This window comes from Macrobrachium nipponense, chromosome 39 (assembly GCF_015104395.2).
Source record: "Macrobrachium nipponense isolate FS-2020 chromosome 39, ASM1510439v2, whole genome shotgun sequence".
In the NCBI taxonomy this organism is placed as follows: domain Eukaryota; kingdom Metazoa; phylum Arthropoda; class Malacostraca; order Decapoda; family Palaemonidae; genus Macrobrachium; species Macrobrachium nipponense.
In genome coordinates this window covers 50348764-50367975 of record NC_061099.1, presented here as the reverse complement: position 1 = coordinate 50367975, position 19212 = coordinate 50348764, and the positions used below count along the sequence as shown (strand labels likewise).

Here is a 19212-nt window from a genome sequence, read left to right as displayed (position 1 = left end):
TATTCCTGATTATTAAATTAGTGCAGAAATACTACATTAGTGTAGAAACGGCTGAATCTGTCAATACTATACCTTATCATTTTTTTTCTTCTTTTTTCCAGATATCAGTTGATGGCCTGTCTGCATCTGAATATGAAAGGGAGGAGGAACCAGAAAATGGTGAGAATCTAGAAGAGATTGTTAGTAAAATACTTCAGCGAGAGTTGCAGTTGCAAAAGCTGTTACTAAATAAGCAACGAAGAAATCTTGTCAGAAAGATCCCTTTCAAGTACGACACATCAGACACCGAAAATGAGGATGGCCCTTGCTGCCGAAATAATGAACCTTACCCAGGATCTGACAACCATAGCGCACAAAGAAATGATGATGTGGGAGACTATGTAGACTTTTATTTTAATGAGGGTCAGTGTGCAACTCATAATGAAAGTGCCAATGCATCAAGTAGTGAATGCCAATCTTTGTATAGTAGTGCCGTCTCTGTTCACAACCACAACACAGGTGACTTTCGACCACTTAACAGTGAAAAACCTAACAAGCCTGTAAGAAGGTCCTCTTCCGATCTTAGTTTTAAAAAGGTACCAGCCAGTAAGAAGCATACAAACTACGACAACTTGATCAATATATGGAGTACCTTGCGAGGAAAAAGTCCTGAAAAGAAGCATGGTAGCTTAACTCCTCAACCCAAGCATTCCGATATCTCTGTAAATAGTTTAGAGAAACCTCGATTACGGCGAGCACAGTCATTTTCTATTGAAAAATGTCTAAATGGCAATAGCGAAAATATTTATGCCTCTCCAGCCCAGTTAGTACCTCAGCCAAATACTGCCCCAGTTCAAAGCTCTAAGAAAGAAGACATTTGGGTGAAGGATGAAAATCGTGGGAGTCCAAGGGAAAATCGTGAGCGCCCTGTCACCATAGCAATCTACAACTCAAATGAAGTTAGTTTAAGTGCATTAGAACAATATCTTAGTCAACCACGTTCATCTGGCCACACTCCTGAACGTTTTCCTTATGATACAGAAGATAACTTTACAGATTATTCTATGACTCCACACATGAGTATGGATAACATTTTGAGTATTCACCCAGAACATAAAATTTATAAGCCATCAAATAATAGAAATACATTGAAGCATGTTTTCAACAAAATAACAAGTCCCAAAAGTAATAAAGCCATCTCTGAACCTTCAGGCTCAGTTTTTAATTATTCTGTTGAAAGTGAGCTTGACAGAAATATTGGTGATAAGAAAGCTAGCAAGATGGTGTACAATATGGCCAGGCAATGTTCCAAAACACTGAAAGAGCGAATAAAACAGATAAGAGCAGAAGATGGTGATAAAAGTCCAGGTATTAAAAGTGAAAGTTTGTATTCCCTACCAATATACAAACAGGGGAGTTCTAGCATCGGGGCTCGTTTGGCAGGTACGAACGAGCCTTCTGACTATGCGGTTCCGAGGATTAGACCTATGGACCAGAAACCTAAATCAGAACTTCGACCTGACTCGGTTCTGTCCTCTTCATCTATCCTCACCTCTTCCTCTTCATCCTCATCCTCCTCCAGTCGCGATACCAAGTTCCTGGAAGGCGTTGAAGTCTCCAGTATGGCTAACGTGGAGGAGGAAAATGAGGAAATTCAGGAATCTCCTTCCTTCGAGAGTGATGCTTCTGCTGACAGCTATTATGAACGGTCTTTTGAGGCAATTGAAAACCTGGAAACAGAGATTTTCAGAGACAGTGCCATCTATAGTGATCCAGAGGACCCTGAATCTCCTCCATCAAGTCTTAATCAAGACAGGTCACCTACTAGTCCTAAATCCAGATCATCCGTTTCACGAAAACCCTCTTCCCGCTCTTCTAAGAACAATCCTACTTCTGCCAAATTTAGATCTATCGAGTCCAATTCAGCATTAAAATCTACAAAGACAGCTAGCGAAGAAAACACTGGACCAAAAAGTACTGATTCTAGTGGTTTATCTCCTCAACCGAAGAAAGTACCTCCACCCGTTCCTGCTAAACCCGAAAATATAAAATCTAGAAAAAGCCGAGCCTGTGGTACTCTCATAACGCAGCAGCTTAGAAATCTAGAAGAGTGCTCAAAACCCAATCTATCAGAACAGGCTTCATCATCATTTGAAGGCATTAGAAGTCTAGATGAACGCCGTAAAGATCTCAGAGTTCAAATTAAAATAGAAGGTGAAGATGATGCAGAGATATCCGGTAAGGATTTCAATGATGGAGAATTTTCTACATTTCGACATTCAAGGCTATCTAAATCACCATCTCTTATGACCCCACCAATAATCAAAAACCCTATAACCCTCTCTCCTCTTAGCAACTTATCTGTAAGCCCATTACATGTAATAAGATCATCATCTGTCCCTCCTAGATTGTCCCCACGTCCTTCCCTCACGCCAGAATCTCCAAAACCATCATCATTAGGGACTGCAAGTCCAATGGAGAGTGAAAGAAACTCTCCTCTCCCTTCTGGTGTTACCCACACAGGTGAAAATGCTGAGGGGGAAGAGCCAAGAGTAGCAAGGGGATGGGTGAAGCATGTTATAGGCAAACTACAGGCAGAGAGTGATGTATAAATGATTGAAAGGCATAGCTTGCTTCGTAAGTTTCCACGTTCTTTCCAATGAACTACGAAGGATTCACGACCTGTTGAACTTGCTTAAAATGGGATGTTTAAACCTTTCAGTCTATACAAGTTTTCTTGAAAGTGCTTAAACTAACAAAAGACAGTTTTGATGTAGAGGTAAATTTTCTTGTAATCTTTCAGGTCCCATGCATTTCTCTACATGTAGCCCATTCAGTGCTTAACAAATTTTGTTGCAACAATGTATTAAGTGTAATTTGTAAAGTGGCTAAGTACAGTAACTGATGTGCTTGAAAGTATATATGTACTGATAATCTCAAAAGGAATATTTATGAGTTTTAAGACAAATTTTGATCTTTTACACAGTATTGAGTACCTGTTACCTATATTGTTCAATCAGTCTGGAGACTGAATCTACAGTATTACCAAGTCTCCCAGAGCAGTTCACAGTAGGGATTATTCTGTGTAATCATTGAAGCGAGATTGCGATTCTCCTTCGAATTCAATTTTCAACACAAGCTAGTCAAAGACAATCTTATTGCTTAAGTTTAAATACATGGTCAAAAACTTTCTACATTGGTCAATTTTTTTTAACCTATTAGTTTTGAATTTGGAGTTTTTGATCTATATGTATTGTGTTGGTGCTTCTGTATGCATTATTAAATAATAATTTGCATCATTGTTCCATGTGATGGCTCCTTAGTCTCTTTAACTCAATGTTAATTCTTTTCAACAGAGTTTATGTTCTACTTTATAATCCTTCTGTATTTAATCTATCACCAAGTGATGTGTTCATTCAAGGCAGTGGAGTAAAATGGTGGTTACAGTCGTCTGTGCAAACAGCGAATTATTCTCTTTTAAGTCTCTAGGTACTACAATGGATTATCACTTTTTCCACTGAGCATTGAATAATGTATAAATTTAGCTCTTTACGTTTTAAAGAACTAAAGAGCTTATCATTTTACAGGTGAATATTATTTCATTATATAAATAAGGTATCCCATGTTGCTTTTATAAAGCACAACCTATGTACAGTTTATACATACCATGTTTTAATAAAAGTCCTCTATTAATGTTTGTTTACTTTCTGGTGCTTCCACTGAAACATTAACACGCAAAATGTTTTTATTTGATGGACAACAACAAAAATCTTTTGTGTGCAACCTTCCTACATTCAAATGGACAAAACCATGAAGGAAATAACTGAATATATTAAGTACGTGTTAATTTAAAAATCATTATGCTGCTGGGTGCATTGTGACTACATTACTTAAAAAAAATAATAACTAGGAAAAACTTGTCCAAAAACTCAACTTTTAAAAGTAAACGAAATAAATACCACAAAATCGTTCAAATCAATTGTATTTACAAATCCCAACTCTTCAAACTTTTAGGATATTCAATAACAAATGAGAATGAACTTCAAGGCAGGCAGTTTACCGAGGTATTTTTTAATTAGTTTTAGGGTTAGAATTTTTTAAAATGGAATCCCTTTTCTACGATGAAAATATTCACATTAAAGACACAGCATAATGGAATCATTATGAAAATAAAACATTAACATAAAAGACTTTCCACCAAAGTGCTGCAATACAATAGACTACTTGACATAATCACCATTTATTCTAAAGAACTTTTTCGGTTTATAATTAGACCGTTTGTGAAAAACTCAGAACATGAAAAAATAAACGATATCAAGTTACTGCGCTAGTTATATTGCAAAGTTTATTGAAGCACTAAAAGTGTATATAAAGTTAAAAGTTTAGGAACACATTGTTTCTTAATGAAGCCTATACATTTAATTAAAATCTTTGCAACAAACAGACTAAACAGAAACAAGTGACAAACACAGGGAAAAATCTGTACGATATAACTATATATCTTTATATATTTGATAAAAATGCTCGATGTAACCCTCTAGTCGAGACGCACTGAGTAATTGCTTCACTAATAGTATCAATAAATTCATGTGATTATATTAACTCTCTCTCTTACACGTGTCTCCCAAGACAAGTCACTTAAAAATAATAGTGATAATCTGGCAATAATTAACTTCGAATTTCAATTATTTCTGGCACCCAACCCCCAACCCTTACGACAACACCAAAGAACAGAGTTCTTTTCCTTCCCAGTTTCTGCTAGTACTAGTGCACAATGGTAATCAAAGAAAAGACATACTCAATTGTATCTACAAAGTATTTAAAACATTATTTCGCATCACAAGTTGGCTTTGTAAATATCTTCTTCATACATATCAGATGTTTTAAAAAAGAAATATGGTATACATATAAACAATTTTGTTTTTCCTTGAATCGTACGAACAGTTTCATAATTTATGCCCGAGAAAGTTGGAGCATCATTCTTGGCTATTTTGTACACACGAAAAATTGTTCCCGCAAAATTTATTACATCAATCAATTTTAGAAATGGAGGTACGCTACAAAATCACAAGACCCACAAGATACTGTACTGAAGAAGAGATATCACCTATCAGTCACTTAATAGGTAATTTTCGAAAAATTGGTTAACTACTTACTCCTGCTTATTAAAAAAAAAAACACCTTTTACCTAAATAACCAAACGAGATAGAACCACTGAGAAGTACAGGATTTAGCGATTGTATAAATTTTAAAGACTTCTCTACATCACTTCTGATACGTGAAATATATAAAAAAATAATTTCCACAAAATTTTGGAAAAATATCCTATTCCCAGCTATATATCAAACAGGAAAGCGAAAACCAGTCTTACCAACAGTATTTAAATAAAAAAAAAATTAATTATGTACAGAATCTTTATCTGCCAAAACCTCAAAATATTCATCGCAAAAAGTTAATAATAGGTAACGGGTGTGTGAAATTTACAATTAAATATTTCTTTAGATTTAGTGTCTGTTGTTGTTGTTGAAGATTAAGCCAGCCTTGTGCTGGCACGGGCTCTTTCTCCTACAGCAGCCCGTAGCTTTAGTATCTTATCGAAGTCTAATTATAAATGATCGTTTGGAACTTTGTCATAGAATTTTACACTCCTCCGATTACGGTCTCAATTATAGTTATATATTTGTGTTGTTCCGTGTTATTCGTTTCCATTTGGTTAATATCACTTACAAATCAAAGAAATAATGACTAGCCTTCATTCGGAAATGCTCACGCCCTTGACTTCGGTCTTTTGTTAAAAATACGTTTAACAATTTTAACTAAGTGAAGTGCTAATGTCTTTAAATAAACTAGATTTTTGTGAAGTGTCTTTAAATCTAGATTTTGGGGAAGTGTATTTTAATCTAGATTTTGGGGAAGTCATTCAATCTAGATTTTGGGGAAGTCTTTAAATAAGCTAAATTTTTATCATCATATATTTTACAGAAAATGTCTGAATATTAAAAGACTTCTAATGAATGGACAGTAACATGAATGCATCAAAATAACCAGGTTACTTTATCTTAGCAACAACAGAGGGGCGTGGCTTCTGGGCTAGGGCGTGATTCTTATGGCTCTAATACGTAAAAATGACTACAGGATACATAAATGCATTAAAAGTGCTCTTACATATTTTTGTTACCTACTGTGAAATATGCACCGTCATTTTCTCTTCCTCAAGGCACAACCAAATTGCAGCAAGCTCGAAAAGGCTCATATTTAGACAGCTGCCTTTCGAGATGAACGAGAATTCAGTCCTTTTAAATTCACATAAGAATTTCAAGTGATTTTTAAAGTAATCCAAAGACTGCTTGTTTTCCGCATAATACAAAAAATATAAATGCTAATTACAATGAAACGCGTTTACTACCTTCACTTCTAAGTTTTAGCGTTGAGCTGAAAGTACAAACAATATTGTCCGATCATTTCAAAAAAAAAAACTTAGAATTACCGAATACTTGCCATTGTTTCATGGCGAATACCACAAGCTAGCAGAGAAAGACAGCAAGCTAAAAATAAATATAAAATCTCTACAAATAAGAACATTATTTAACCGACGGAGATAGGGAGTAAAGGTTAAAATATGACAGAAAACATTCCAACAGTGAAATGCAAGGAATTTCAAATAAATTTGCATTATTTTACAACGAGAAATGTTAAAAATATATAACTGCCTTCAGTCTAGTGAAATTCATAGCGATCTCTTTGTGACAGAACCGCCACCAGAAAAACAAGTGTTTCAGAAAGGCCGAGTAGTATCAAGAAACCAATGACAGGTATTGAACCAGCGGCAAATTTTCATGAAGATATTACGTTGCCCAACGAAGTGAGAAACCCGAGCCTCGAACAGCTAGAAAATGCATGTACAAATACTTTTAAGCACAAAGGAAATCAACAATCTTTAGAACTGTCGACTAACATCAAACTTGTCTTTAAAAATATCGCAAAAATTGTGGGAACCAGGAGCTGGTTGAAAATCGAACATTTTAAAAAAGTGCAATAATAAATCAGAAACTCGGTCTGCATTTAAGATAAAAAAATCTCCCACAAAGAGTATTGTGATCTGTTAAAAAAGACCACCTGACAAACAGATTAATGGTAGATACTAAAATCCTGCGAAATCTATATGCAACGTCTGATGCAATAATAAACCGACTGACTCATGACGGAAAACCAAAAATGGATGGGAAATAAAGACGATTCGTTAAAATGGTTTAAGAACTATGTATATCTCACCCTTAGAAATGTTAAAACTTAAAAATCAAAAACTGTAAATCTGCCTCAATAAATCTACCATGAGGAATATCACATGACAGTGCCATAGACAACATTATATTTAGTCGTTACACTTTTGAAAACCACGGATTAAGAAAACGCATAAAGTCAGGTGACGCGTTGAAAAAATGATACTCAATTCGCTTCGTTAACGACAACGCTCAAGGTAATATGACAAATTCTGTGCAAAAAAATTGATGGATGAATTGAAAAAGATGATACTGAATTATACAATGAAGATGAAGATAAAATTAAAGATTTCGTAGAGTAGAAAGAATACGCAATACAATAAATGCAATTAGCGAAAACACGGGAATTACGTAGTGCTAGTTGATGTACTACATCTAAATAGGGAAAATCTAAAATTATAACTAACGAAACTATGACACTTCAGAAATTAATTAGGCCTTCATGCAGAAATACTTCAAAATGACTACGTTTCAAATTCTAGTAAAAAAAATAAATAAATAAAAAACTAATAACAAGTTTGACTACTCTAACAGTTTGTAACGCTTTGCCCAACCATTTACTAAGGGAGCTGCAGGGTTTAATCAACAAAGCAGCTAAATTAAGGAAGAATAAATCTCAAGGGGATGGGGTCACGCCCATCTTGACTGGCCTTCATTAGCTACACTAGGCTAGAATACAGAATGCGTGTTGTCACATTCACTACTGTAAAGAAAATAAAAATAAACATGTATTAGACCTACATACCACCGAAATACAAACTACATGTACATAAAAGCACCGACAATTACTGATTAAGAAATAACAGATATTGCTTGCTTGTATGGTGTTTTTACGTTGCATGGAACCAGTGATTATGCAGCAACGGGACCAACGGCTTTACGTGACTTCCGAACAACGTCGAGAGTGAACTTCTATCACCAGAAATACACATCTCTGACCCTTCAATGGAATGGCCAAATATCGAACTCGCGGCCACCGAGGTGGCAGGCAAAGACCATACCAACCACGCCACTGTGGCGCTAAGACCCAGAACAAAAATTTAATACAAAGTATACTCTATTCAAGTTGTCCCAAGAACGAAAACGTTAAGATGTTTAATAAAAAGGAGCATTCAAGTTATGAATGTCAATAAATTGACATGGCAAAGGCATGTACTGATTAATACTATAACAGTAAAGTTCCCACCAGATGGAACAAGGAGAGGGACAAAAGTAGTACCTACAAAATAAAGCCTGACGATGAACTAGTAAGCAGAGCAACAGTCCCAACCACACCCTCATCACACCCCCCTACCCCCACCCCTCCTTCACTGCTAAGCGGGTGATTCTTTAATCGGAATAATAAAGTACTAAAATACAGCAAATTAAAAGTTATTATACGAGTAAAAATATGATTAAGAGCACATTTTCATTAAAACCAGACTATGGGTCAAGGCAAGAATCATCGGACTTTCCAGCTAATTTGTGAGCGCTCTTGATCAAAGGCTGTATTCACAAGATGAAAGACTAGAAAATATGGATTTCTACTCCACTTGAAAATATCAACAGCAAATAACACAGAGCAAGTAGCGAACAACCTCGAACTGTTTCAACTCGAACTGATTCAACTGGAGAGACTTTTCCCAAGTGTTTTGATTTTTTTTAACCAGAACTAGGAAATTACTAAACTGGACTGCATTAATAACTAATCATAGAGACCGGCGAGGACCCTTTACCATTGTTGTTTTATGAAAATATGGGTAATAAGCCAAACACCAGGGCCCCTTCAGTGCTTAAGACGGCGAAAAGAGGGCGTTGCAGTGCTGGACTAAAGAGCGTCAATCAATGGAGTGGCGATCTCCCTGCCTAGCGTGTGACCTCGGGCGGCCATATTGAAAGGTATCGGTCCAACTCATAGTATGATGTCGAGTCGAAGCGTTACGGCAACTTATTTTTATTCTATTTTTGTCAATTGTTATATGAGAATATATTTCAAAATATTTCTATTCTGGGGTTTATTGTCGTGGAAAATTTTATATATATATTACGAATTACTTCAAGCATTTGAAAGCCAACAAAAATTTTATTAGAAAATCTTGCTCCTTAGTAAGCAGTCAGTATTCTTCATTCATAAAAATAATTCTATATTGATTCATATAACAAAAATAAAAAACTAAAATGTTGATTTATATAAAGTAGAGAATTTTGCATAAAAGGATCGTGTACTTTAATTTTGTATCTAAAATAAAAAATTCAATATTCAAGTGCAAATTATTTATTCCGATTTCTGAATGATGACGTGCATAATAATAAATATATACATTATTCTTTTAGTATTAACAAAAGTGTAGACATAAAAAAATAAGAAATTATAAACGTGAAAATAAGTCATTATAAATATTCCTCGGAAAAACTGTTTTATGATGTATAATTAATTGTATACATACAAAGAAATTATATACATTTGAACACAAAGACACACTATACATATATAGTCACTAATATTTAAAGACAATCGGACTTTACAACTGCCTTCTTATTTTTGTTCCAAGAGCCTCTTCTGTTATTGATTTCTTTGTGATGCAGCCTAATAGTACTGTAGCACTGCAATAAAAGTTTTATCAATTTGTGGACGTGGTTATCCTCTATCGCTGTATCAAACATGTGACACAACCGTCAAATATTCTGTGCCTTGCGGTTGCGGTGCTATTCAAGATGTTGATCACGACTGTGGAAATGACAAACAGCATTGGGTGATGCTTAGATAAACATTTTTTGGTTTTCAGGAGAACTTGAAAACACTTTTCGGTTTGTTCACAGATTTTGACGACGCTCTCCCTGGCGTAGAGGAGTCTTCCCTTTCTCTTTTTCTTACAAAGCAATTCATATTAGGATTTATTTCCTCATCTGACAATAAGGCTTCTCGGCAAAGGATACAGTTAAGTGTTCTTCATGGCCATTTTGACCACATACCCAGCAATGTAAGAAATTGCGGATTCTTTGTATTTAAAGTCAAAATATTAGACACGTCAACATAATTATGGTCCGTTTGTTCTGGTTAATTACCAATAATATTAAAATGTGTAGCCTCACTAAGGCATGATACCAAAGGAGTCCCTACCACATCCATTACATTCAAAATATGGATATTATGTGCTGGGAGGCACTTACCTATCTTATGAATGTGATGTCTCCATTACGAGTCGCTTGTATGCTGCCCTGAGCTGTATAGATGTAGGGTTGTTATGAAAGCCACCATTTTGCACGAATAACAGAGAAGAAAAGTTCTAAATGGTCCTGACTCAACTTTTATGTTAAAAGATATTTCAGAGTATGGAAGAGTGAAGAGAGAGAGAGAGAGAGAGCGCGCGTCGCTGAGTTGAAAGTATAAATGTTTTCGTATGGTTGATATGTCGTGTTTCGTGTTGCTGTATGATAGTATGCAAGTGCGTATGTTTTCCCAGGGAGTGTGAGGGAGCGACCAAGCGATCGAGAGAAAGATCGTAATTGGTGGATGGATAATATGGAGTGGTTTGATGGCGGACGTAAGCGTAGGAGTTGTCGTCTGCTGGAGCAGTCGCCGAGTATGTCAATGACGAGAGTCTGTTGCGGAGAGTCGTAAGGAGTCAGTAAGCGGGAAAAGAGAGTCAGTTTTGAAAAATGGTTTTTACTGAACAAATGTTAAAAAAAAAAATCCTCAAAAAACCTCTTTCTTGGAATGCCTATGCAGTGGTACACCACGATCATCTAAAAGGACTAGGATATATTCCTCAGCTTCCTTGGAAATTGACTTCCATTTTCCAGTTTGATATCCTCATAAGTGCTTTAAATCCTTACCCTAGAGGGTTCCTTGAATTCATAGTATCAAATAATTCGTCAAAAATTCTCATTAATTCTACAGTTCCTTCAGTCTTTAAAATTGTTTGAGGTCATTATTACAACACTCAATGGCATCAGCAACACTTGAGCCACTAAGTGTACTTTCATTTTCCGCTTCTGCCACTGACGAATGCTCTTCTGAACTTGTTTGCCAAATGTAAGCCTTCTGCTTTTTGAAGTTTATGAAGATTTTCAACATAGACGCACGAAATTCGTCTTCCTTCTTTGTTTCTCATTCGCAGTGTTCCCAAAGTGTGCCTTACTAATTTTAAAATGACATATCTAGAAGTATATTAAAATTTACTTTAGGGTCAGATGGATGTGGAAATGATGAGTTAAATGTATGGTACAGTTAAAACTGCCCCTAACTCTCTGGCCATTGTCAAATTACAGGAAGGACCATCACAGGTCACTGATATAACCTGGACACCCACGTCGTGAAGTCATTGAAGGGTCTCATTAACTATGTTTGTTCTTTCCTTTCCGGATAAGCCATTATTCAGGAAATATCCTAAGGGTAACTTCCAGGACGCATTTACAGCAACTGCCATTCACTGGCCAAGGTTTCCTCATTTGCATCTTCTAGGATCCCACTACCTATACTGACTATCTATATGACCTGCCATTAATTGCATCCAGATGTTTACAAACGGACATTTCATCCATTACTAAGGAGCAGACTACTGCCTTATTGGTATGTTGGTGTTTCTCACAAAGTTTCTTCATGGTTGTAAAAGTAAATCTAGGTTCACCATCTACTTTATTATACCATGACAGGATCGTCCTTGAATGGGAGAGAGAATAGGAAAATGTTTTTCTAAGATACTCATATGCTTAAGAGTAAAATTGCAAGGTCATTGCAAATGCCTTGAGCTCTTCAGAAGTGAGTTCCCCTTTGCTTCGCCTTTGTTTTTAACAATCGCTCAACAACAGTGTTAGGGACATCATCTAATACTCTATTCTGAATTATAGCACAAGAATTTGAAACTAATTTCTTTTGTTGCAATGTAGTCGTCTTCTTCCCAGCTTGTTCCCATTTCTATATGGGGTCGCCGTTTCAGATGAGCCGTTTCCATCTATTTCTATCCTGCGCTTCTGCCTCATCAATTCCCTTCTCATTAAGTCTCCTCTCACACAGTCCTTCCATCTCTTTCTTGGTCTCCCTCTTTTTCTTCTTCCTTGCACCTCCACCCCCATAGTGCGTCTCCCAGCGTGGTCCTCATCTCGCCTCAACACTTTCTTTGATACTTCCACCACCTTAGTCGACCCCCTTATGTAGTCATTTCTGATCCTATCCTCTCTTGTCACCCCAGACATCCACCTAAGCATTCTAGGTCCTCCACTTCCTTTGTCCGTCTTTTCACACGTTGATTCTGTGATTTACATTTCTTTTTGCAGGCTATAAGGTTATCATACAAAAAAAAATATTTTTCGTTTTACTAGGCTATAAGGTTATCATAGAAAAAAATATTTTTCGTTTTACTAGGCTATAAGGTTATCATACAAAAAAAATATTTTTCGTTTTACACTGGTTGTAACATTGAATACATATGATCTGGTATAAAACAAAAACTGTCATATTTTCTAGGGGACAGTTGTGTACATAAAGAGGAGCGTTGGTCCATACGTGTTCTAACTGCCGATGGACCTGCTGGCGGAGATATTGAAGCTGACGAAAGTTCTGGTGATGTGGAAATTTGGATTGAAGGTGGGTCAAGTAATGAAGAATTTTTAGATATGGATTGTTCTAAAGATGCTGTGGTAAAAGATGAGGATGGAACTGACGATGCTGCAGCAAATTGTGGTAATTGCGTACCATTACTACCGACAGTTGAATCAATATTCAAATCTTTCACCAGCACTCTACTGGTTGGTGGCTTCCGCTTCCTTTCTTTCTTTTTCTGAAATACACGAATGAACTACAGTGAGTTCTTGGCACCCCAAGGTCCGATTGTGCCTACATGGGTTGATAAATAATCTATACAAATATATATTTTGTAAAATTATTCGAAAAAAGAAAATATACAAAAATATACAAATTAAGCTTATAAGTATAAACGAATTACTTGTTAAAATGAATATTACCTTGCAAAGATGAGAGGGGAGGGTAAATATCGTTGGTGCTGTTGGTACAACGGAGGCGCGTAGTCTTACTGTACTTCCTGTTCTGTCAATGCAATCGGCGGAAAAGTGTTTTGAACAAATTACTGAAATGCAATGGTGTCCAATTTTTCCATCTCAAATTATTTATCCATCCTCTGTATCTTTTATCTTTTTATTTATTTGGGAATCTGAAATATCATTGATGCATTACAAATACGTTTCCATACATGTAGCAGTGCCGTATGGGCTACATACATATTAGAGTATAACCAGTTAACAATCCACTATCTATAATTTGAAAAAAAAATCGGTTATGAACGATTTTGAAAATATATAGTAGATTGCAGCGTTCATGCATCTATATTATCGCGAATTATTCGTCGACGTACTAAACAGGTTCTGGCCAGTCGGTATGGCCGATAGCGTCACCAGAAGGGCCAGCTTCCAGCCCTTTACAAGGACAGCTAGATTTGGCACGATCACGAATTTTACAACTTTATTACAAAAAATATACTATTGCAATCTAACACTAACAATGACAATTACACATACCAAACTGTATCAAAAGAATCTATGACTTCTGCAACACGAAGTGACCTCATGGTTTACCTTACCACGGAAACTCGGGAAACGAAAATTTACCAAAAATCAAGAACAATACTCTAACGCGTTACCACCATTACTCGTATCCCTCACATCCACTGAAATCACCAGCACATGGCTGACGATGGCCAAGATTAAGACAGATTTCTTACATAAAACATTGGTCACCAACAACACCAACAATCAAGCAACACACGCCCAGTCGAATGGGACGGGGTCCCCTCACGGTACTTAACCGAGCCTGATCTCTAGATGTAAAGAAGGACGCTATGTTGTTGTTGTTTTTGATGAAGCTGACCTTGTGTCAGCACGGGCTCTTGCTCACAGAGCAGCCTGTAAAGCGGACGCTATAGAGGCACTTCCTTTTATAGCTCAGCGGACTAGTGAATTACAGTGAAAGTAAAATCATTAACAAGGCCTCATTTTCCCCGACTAAATTTAACGTGTTATAATGGGCGAATGTGTGCTTCTTGGGGTTGAAACGCAACAAAGCAACAAATGAACAATACATACAAGAACCATTCTCGTTCTTGCCTCCAAAGTGAGTACGTGGAACCTTGCCTACCAACAAAACGTATGTGGAGCGGCGGGATTACGTCATGAAAAAAGTGCACATTTTTTCACATATACTATAATGTGTAGCCTGTGCATGTGTGTCTTTCCACCATGATCAGTGTCTTGTAAACAATACCGAAAAGAGAAAAAGTTGGCAGTCATTTCGTTCCATTCTAAGGCTTTGGCTTTGGAACTGAGAAATAAGTGTTAAATATGGAATGACTTATTTGGAATAACGAACAATCAGAATACGGCTAGAATCCGTAGACAATGGGCCTATAGCACTTGCTAGGTTCATTTTTCTTGTTACCATTCTAAAAGTCAACTTTTTCCTTGCTGTGATGGTTCGACCACAATTATCAGAGCAAAATTTATAATATATAAAATTAATTATATAATAAATTATATAATATATTATAATATATATATATATATATATATATATATAGATATATATATATATTCGAAAACCAGTTGTATTCTTGGTAAAATGTTTAAATTATAAAGCACCTTATCAATTGAATAAATTCATGGTATAGGTCCAGCCTGGGCTACCAAATTTCATTGTCTTGCTATTACCAATCTGTGAGACATATGGTTCGGTGAAAACATACATTAACAGGGTTAAGCCAAGATTTGTTACATATACAATATAAAAATATTTTTCACTCTCATTAGAGTAACAGAAGTTCTTGTCTAAAATTTGGTTCAGTCGTCCAAACCCACACACCCATTTACTAAGCCTTTTCGATATAGGACAAGGTTTTTTTTTTTTTTTTTTTTTTTTTTACATAATGTGATTTTGGTTCATATGGTATTTTTACGTTGCATGAAGTGACATGTATAAGATGGATGGTGTAGCGAGTTAAAAACTGAAGTCATCATTGCTTTATGTGCCACAATAATATGCTAAAAGTATGACATGTTAACGCACAAAGGGTTTGTTACAAAAAAATAACAAAAAATAGAAATCCACAGCTGCCTTTACTTAGACTCCAATAATATTAGTTTTCTACATTTTGTTTACATGGTCCCGAAACATTCTCCCTAAGTGTGATGTTTTGGAATTTCGTTGATACCACGTATGGTGGTATGCATTTCTTTAAACAAATAACACTGCCTTTGATGTTTAAAACTGGGAAAAAACGATGGCATAGACTGTATCCTACAAGCCTACATACTTCAGGTAATTCACAGAAACAAGCTTAAACGACGATACTGGTTGACACATTTAGCGTCATACCTATAGGCCTACGTACTACTAAACACTTTTTATTACCATCGAGATTATTTTATATCATGTGGTCTATGCAATAATAATGATATTCTTATATCAAAATTAAAGTGCCACTACATGTATGTGTCACGGTAATAAGCTGAAAATATAAGACATGTTAAAGAGAGACAGGGGATATACTGCTACGACGAAATATATCTGACTGGAGCAAAATAAAGGATAAATAAAGTCTACTATGCTTAGTTTACCTGTGAAATTTATCCCATTTTCTCTTGAAGACTTATTTTTACTATTTTGGCAACTATAAGCGGCGCATCATACCATTATTGCGATCAGGATAAAAAAAATCGCAATCACACTAAGCACCAGTTCAAATTGCGCGGAGACCTTTAAAGATGGCCGCAAGTCCTCCACTCTGGTGGAGGACCACTGAACTACGTAGTACTGGTGTAGAGATCGCAACTCCGGGTATATACCCTATATGGGCTGGACAGCAAGATGGAAGAAAGGATGTGGGGACGGGGGTAAGGAAATAGGCTAAAATGCGGGTGCTACCGAAGGGACACCACAAATAACCTTTAGTAATGCATACAGTGTGCCATGCGAGATGCACTGTCAGCACTGCCCCTCTACGGAGCCTTTTCTTCAATGTTGACAGCCCTTCATACTTACCATGTTTTACTGGCAACCAATAGTAGGAGCGAAAGATCATTCAGCCACAGATGAGCATCGAAGTGACTGGATACCGGCATAGGATGTTGGCACCCTTATTGAGGAGGATGTTAAATAAAGGGGCCACTTCAGTCTACATTTCCTGGTTTACTGACAATTCGTTCTGACCCACAAATCTACCAACTTCAACTTTTGCAAAGCTTCGAAAGCTCATTGATCTTGCAGACGTTGCTGGTATTCGTCAAGTAACCAGTATTACCAACTGCCAATATTATTTAGTTATTTTAAACAGTTTTAGAATTCAATAAATTAATTATATTTTGGCTGTTTTTTTCCCACACCAGGAGTGGTGATCACCCTACCGACCATGTGACCTTGGGCAGCCATATTGAAAGGTCTCGGTCCAGCTCACAATACCATACTTTATTACCATTATTATTTTTACTATTTTTATCTTTTCAACTATTATTATTATTATTATTATTATTAGTACTGGAACCAATTTCATAGAAAAATTTCCTTACAAAAGCAGGTTGGCCTAAGCATCTGCTATTGCCAATCTAAGCAATGTAGCACAAATGGTTCCTGTAAATTACAGGACTTACTTTCCATGCAGTTACTGAACACTAACTAAACAGTAATGTACAATCACTAAACACTAACATTCACAATACACTCACACTCACTAAATCACACTTAACATACACTCAAACTCAATAACACTAACCACTCACTAGACACCCACTGTACGCCAAGACATTCACCACTTGCTAAACATTCACAGAATATTTATTAAATATTCACTAAACACAAACATTCATTAAACCCTAAACACTCACTAAAAATTCACTGAATATTTACACACTAAACATTAACTGATACTTACAAACTATACATTCACTAAAAACTAACATTCTCTAAACCCTAAACACTCGCTGAACACACTAAACATTAACCAAACCCTAAACACTAAACAGTCACTGAATGCTTACACACTAAACATTCACTAAACACTTACACACTAAACATTCAGTAAACATTCACTGAATTCTTACACTAAACATTCACTAAACCCTAAACTACTTGTAATAAATCCTAAAACATTTTCTGAACACTTACTCATTCAACATTAAGCTAAAATAAATTCATGATCGCACTAATCCTGTTCGATTTGTGGGTTACCAGACCTTTAAAGATGGCCGCAAGGAATATGTGAACCGAAAAGGTTTGGGAACCACTAATACAGACCAATGCCCAAATTTGCAAACCCCCCCCCCCCCCCCCATATCTTTCTCCCAATGGGCTGAAGAAATTTTGGCTAACCTAGCTAGTAAAGAGGCGACATGTGCGAGAGAAGTTCTTCAAGTGAGAAGAGAGAAGAGGTGTCACTAACGAGTGCCTTTGGAAATGCTTCAGTAATCAAAGAAATTACGTAGTATATGCAGTGACAATATACATCCAAAATGGATTTTGAAATTGGTCTAAAAATGGCAATAGTAACAATAACCAATATTACCCTTACACCCCACTATCTGTGCATTAATAAAACGAATACTGGAACAACGATACAAGGTGAAAATTTATTATTCGACGACCAAGGTCTCTTGAAAGAACGAGGAGAAAAGTTTGAAGAAGTGGGAAAACGTCCACTTTTACATGTGTGAAAAATATAATTGTTTCGAGAGTTCATTGTCACGTTCGCTAAAGTGGAAGACTGCCAATTAGGGAGACTAAAAAAATAATAAAATAAAAAAAATAAAATAAAACTTTCATGCAGGAATTAATACGCAGAAACCCCATAAAAGAATATTCCCATTAAGATACTATCATACAGAGGCCAGTGGAAAAGGCAATATACCGCCTTTATCCAGACCAGTCATGATGGAAACATATCAAAGGAAACTGAATGGGACGTATTTTCAAAACAATGTATAATAGTCTTTTTGGCTGATTTTAAACAGTTCTTTACGAATCTTTAAGGGTGGCCACATCTTTCCTGTATCTGATTTTGTTCTTTTCTTCATCTAAATACGCTGGGCTACCATTTATTCACTGATAAGTTGCCAATTAATTCTTAATCAACGGCAAGAGTAGTAATGTACATATACTTTTTTCATTCGCCGGTTTCTTTACATTAATCTAAGCCCAGAATTTCATCAATTTCATACGCATGTGAATGGTTGATTGTTGTTAATCTTTAACGTTCATTTTTATTTCGAAGGCGAATTTCACAGGACCTTAATCTTTCTTTACATATAAAAATATAGACCCACAGCAATGACAACTGGGATAATACAACACTGTGACCCATTTACGGAAACTATCTACTTGATGTTGGTAGTTCTAGGGAATTCTTTAAAAAATCATGTATCGGTTGGACAATGCTGGTAAAAATCTATCCACAGCAGTCTGTAAACTCATAAAATTCACCACTGAATATTAAATTTTAAATATACAGACCATGTAATTAATTTTCTCCATGGTTATGATCTTTAATTTCAGCAGTAAGAAAAGCAAGCATATGATCACACGGGACTTCTATGGAGCGAGCACACGTCAATATTAACTGAACGGGCACCATACCAAGTACAGTGCTTATCTTGGTGATAAGATATGGGTAAGCCTTTTTGATAACTTACGTGTAACATGCCCAAAATAACTTATGATACACTGGCACTTTTTTTTGTTCTTCATTAACACACAAACAACCACCACTAAGCATCTGACTGATAAGTACATAGTTGATTTTATAATCAATGTTCCCCTACCTAATGTCATTATCCAATTCCCTCTGAAATTCAAACGATCTCGGTAAATCTTTATTCCGAATTATACTGAACACCGCTGTAACATACTTGTCTTGCCTGGTTCAATACTACTACTACAATCAGTACATGACAAAGGTGAGGATCTAGTGGTGAACTT

The 19212-nt window shown here is 36.1% G+C and overlaps 1 protein-coding gene and 1 long non-coding RNA gene across 8 annotated transcripts in view; one reads left to right on the top strand and one right to left on the bottom strand.

The window, feature by feature from the left end:
- LOC135210339 (pleckstrin homology domain-containing family G member 3-like) overlaps window positions 1-3672 on the top strand; it is a 611354-nt gene extending 607682 nt beyond the window's left edge. For all 7 annotated transcript variants that reach the window (XM_064243231.1, XM_064243230.1, XM_064243233.1 and 4 more), the window contains one exon: window positions 102-3672. In XM_064243231.1, the coding sequence (XP_064099301.1) occupies window positions 102-2591 (2490 nt within the window). In that variant the 3' untranslated portion in view covers window positions 2592-3672. The remainder of the gene's footprint in view (window positions 1-101) is intronic.
- Window positions 1-19212, bottom strand: part of LOC135210341 (uncharacterized) — an 84292-nt gene that overhangs the window by 8225 nt on the left and 56855 nt on the right. The window lies entirely within an intron of this gene.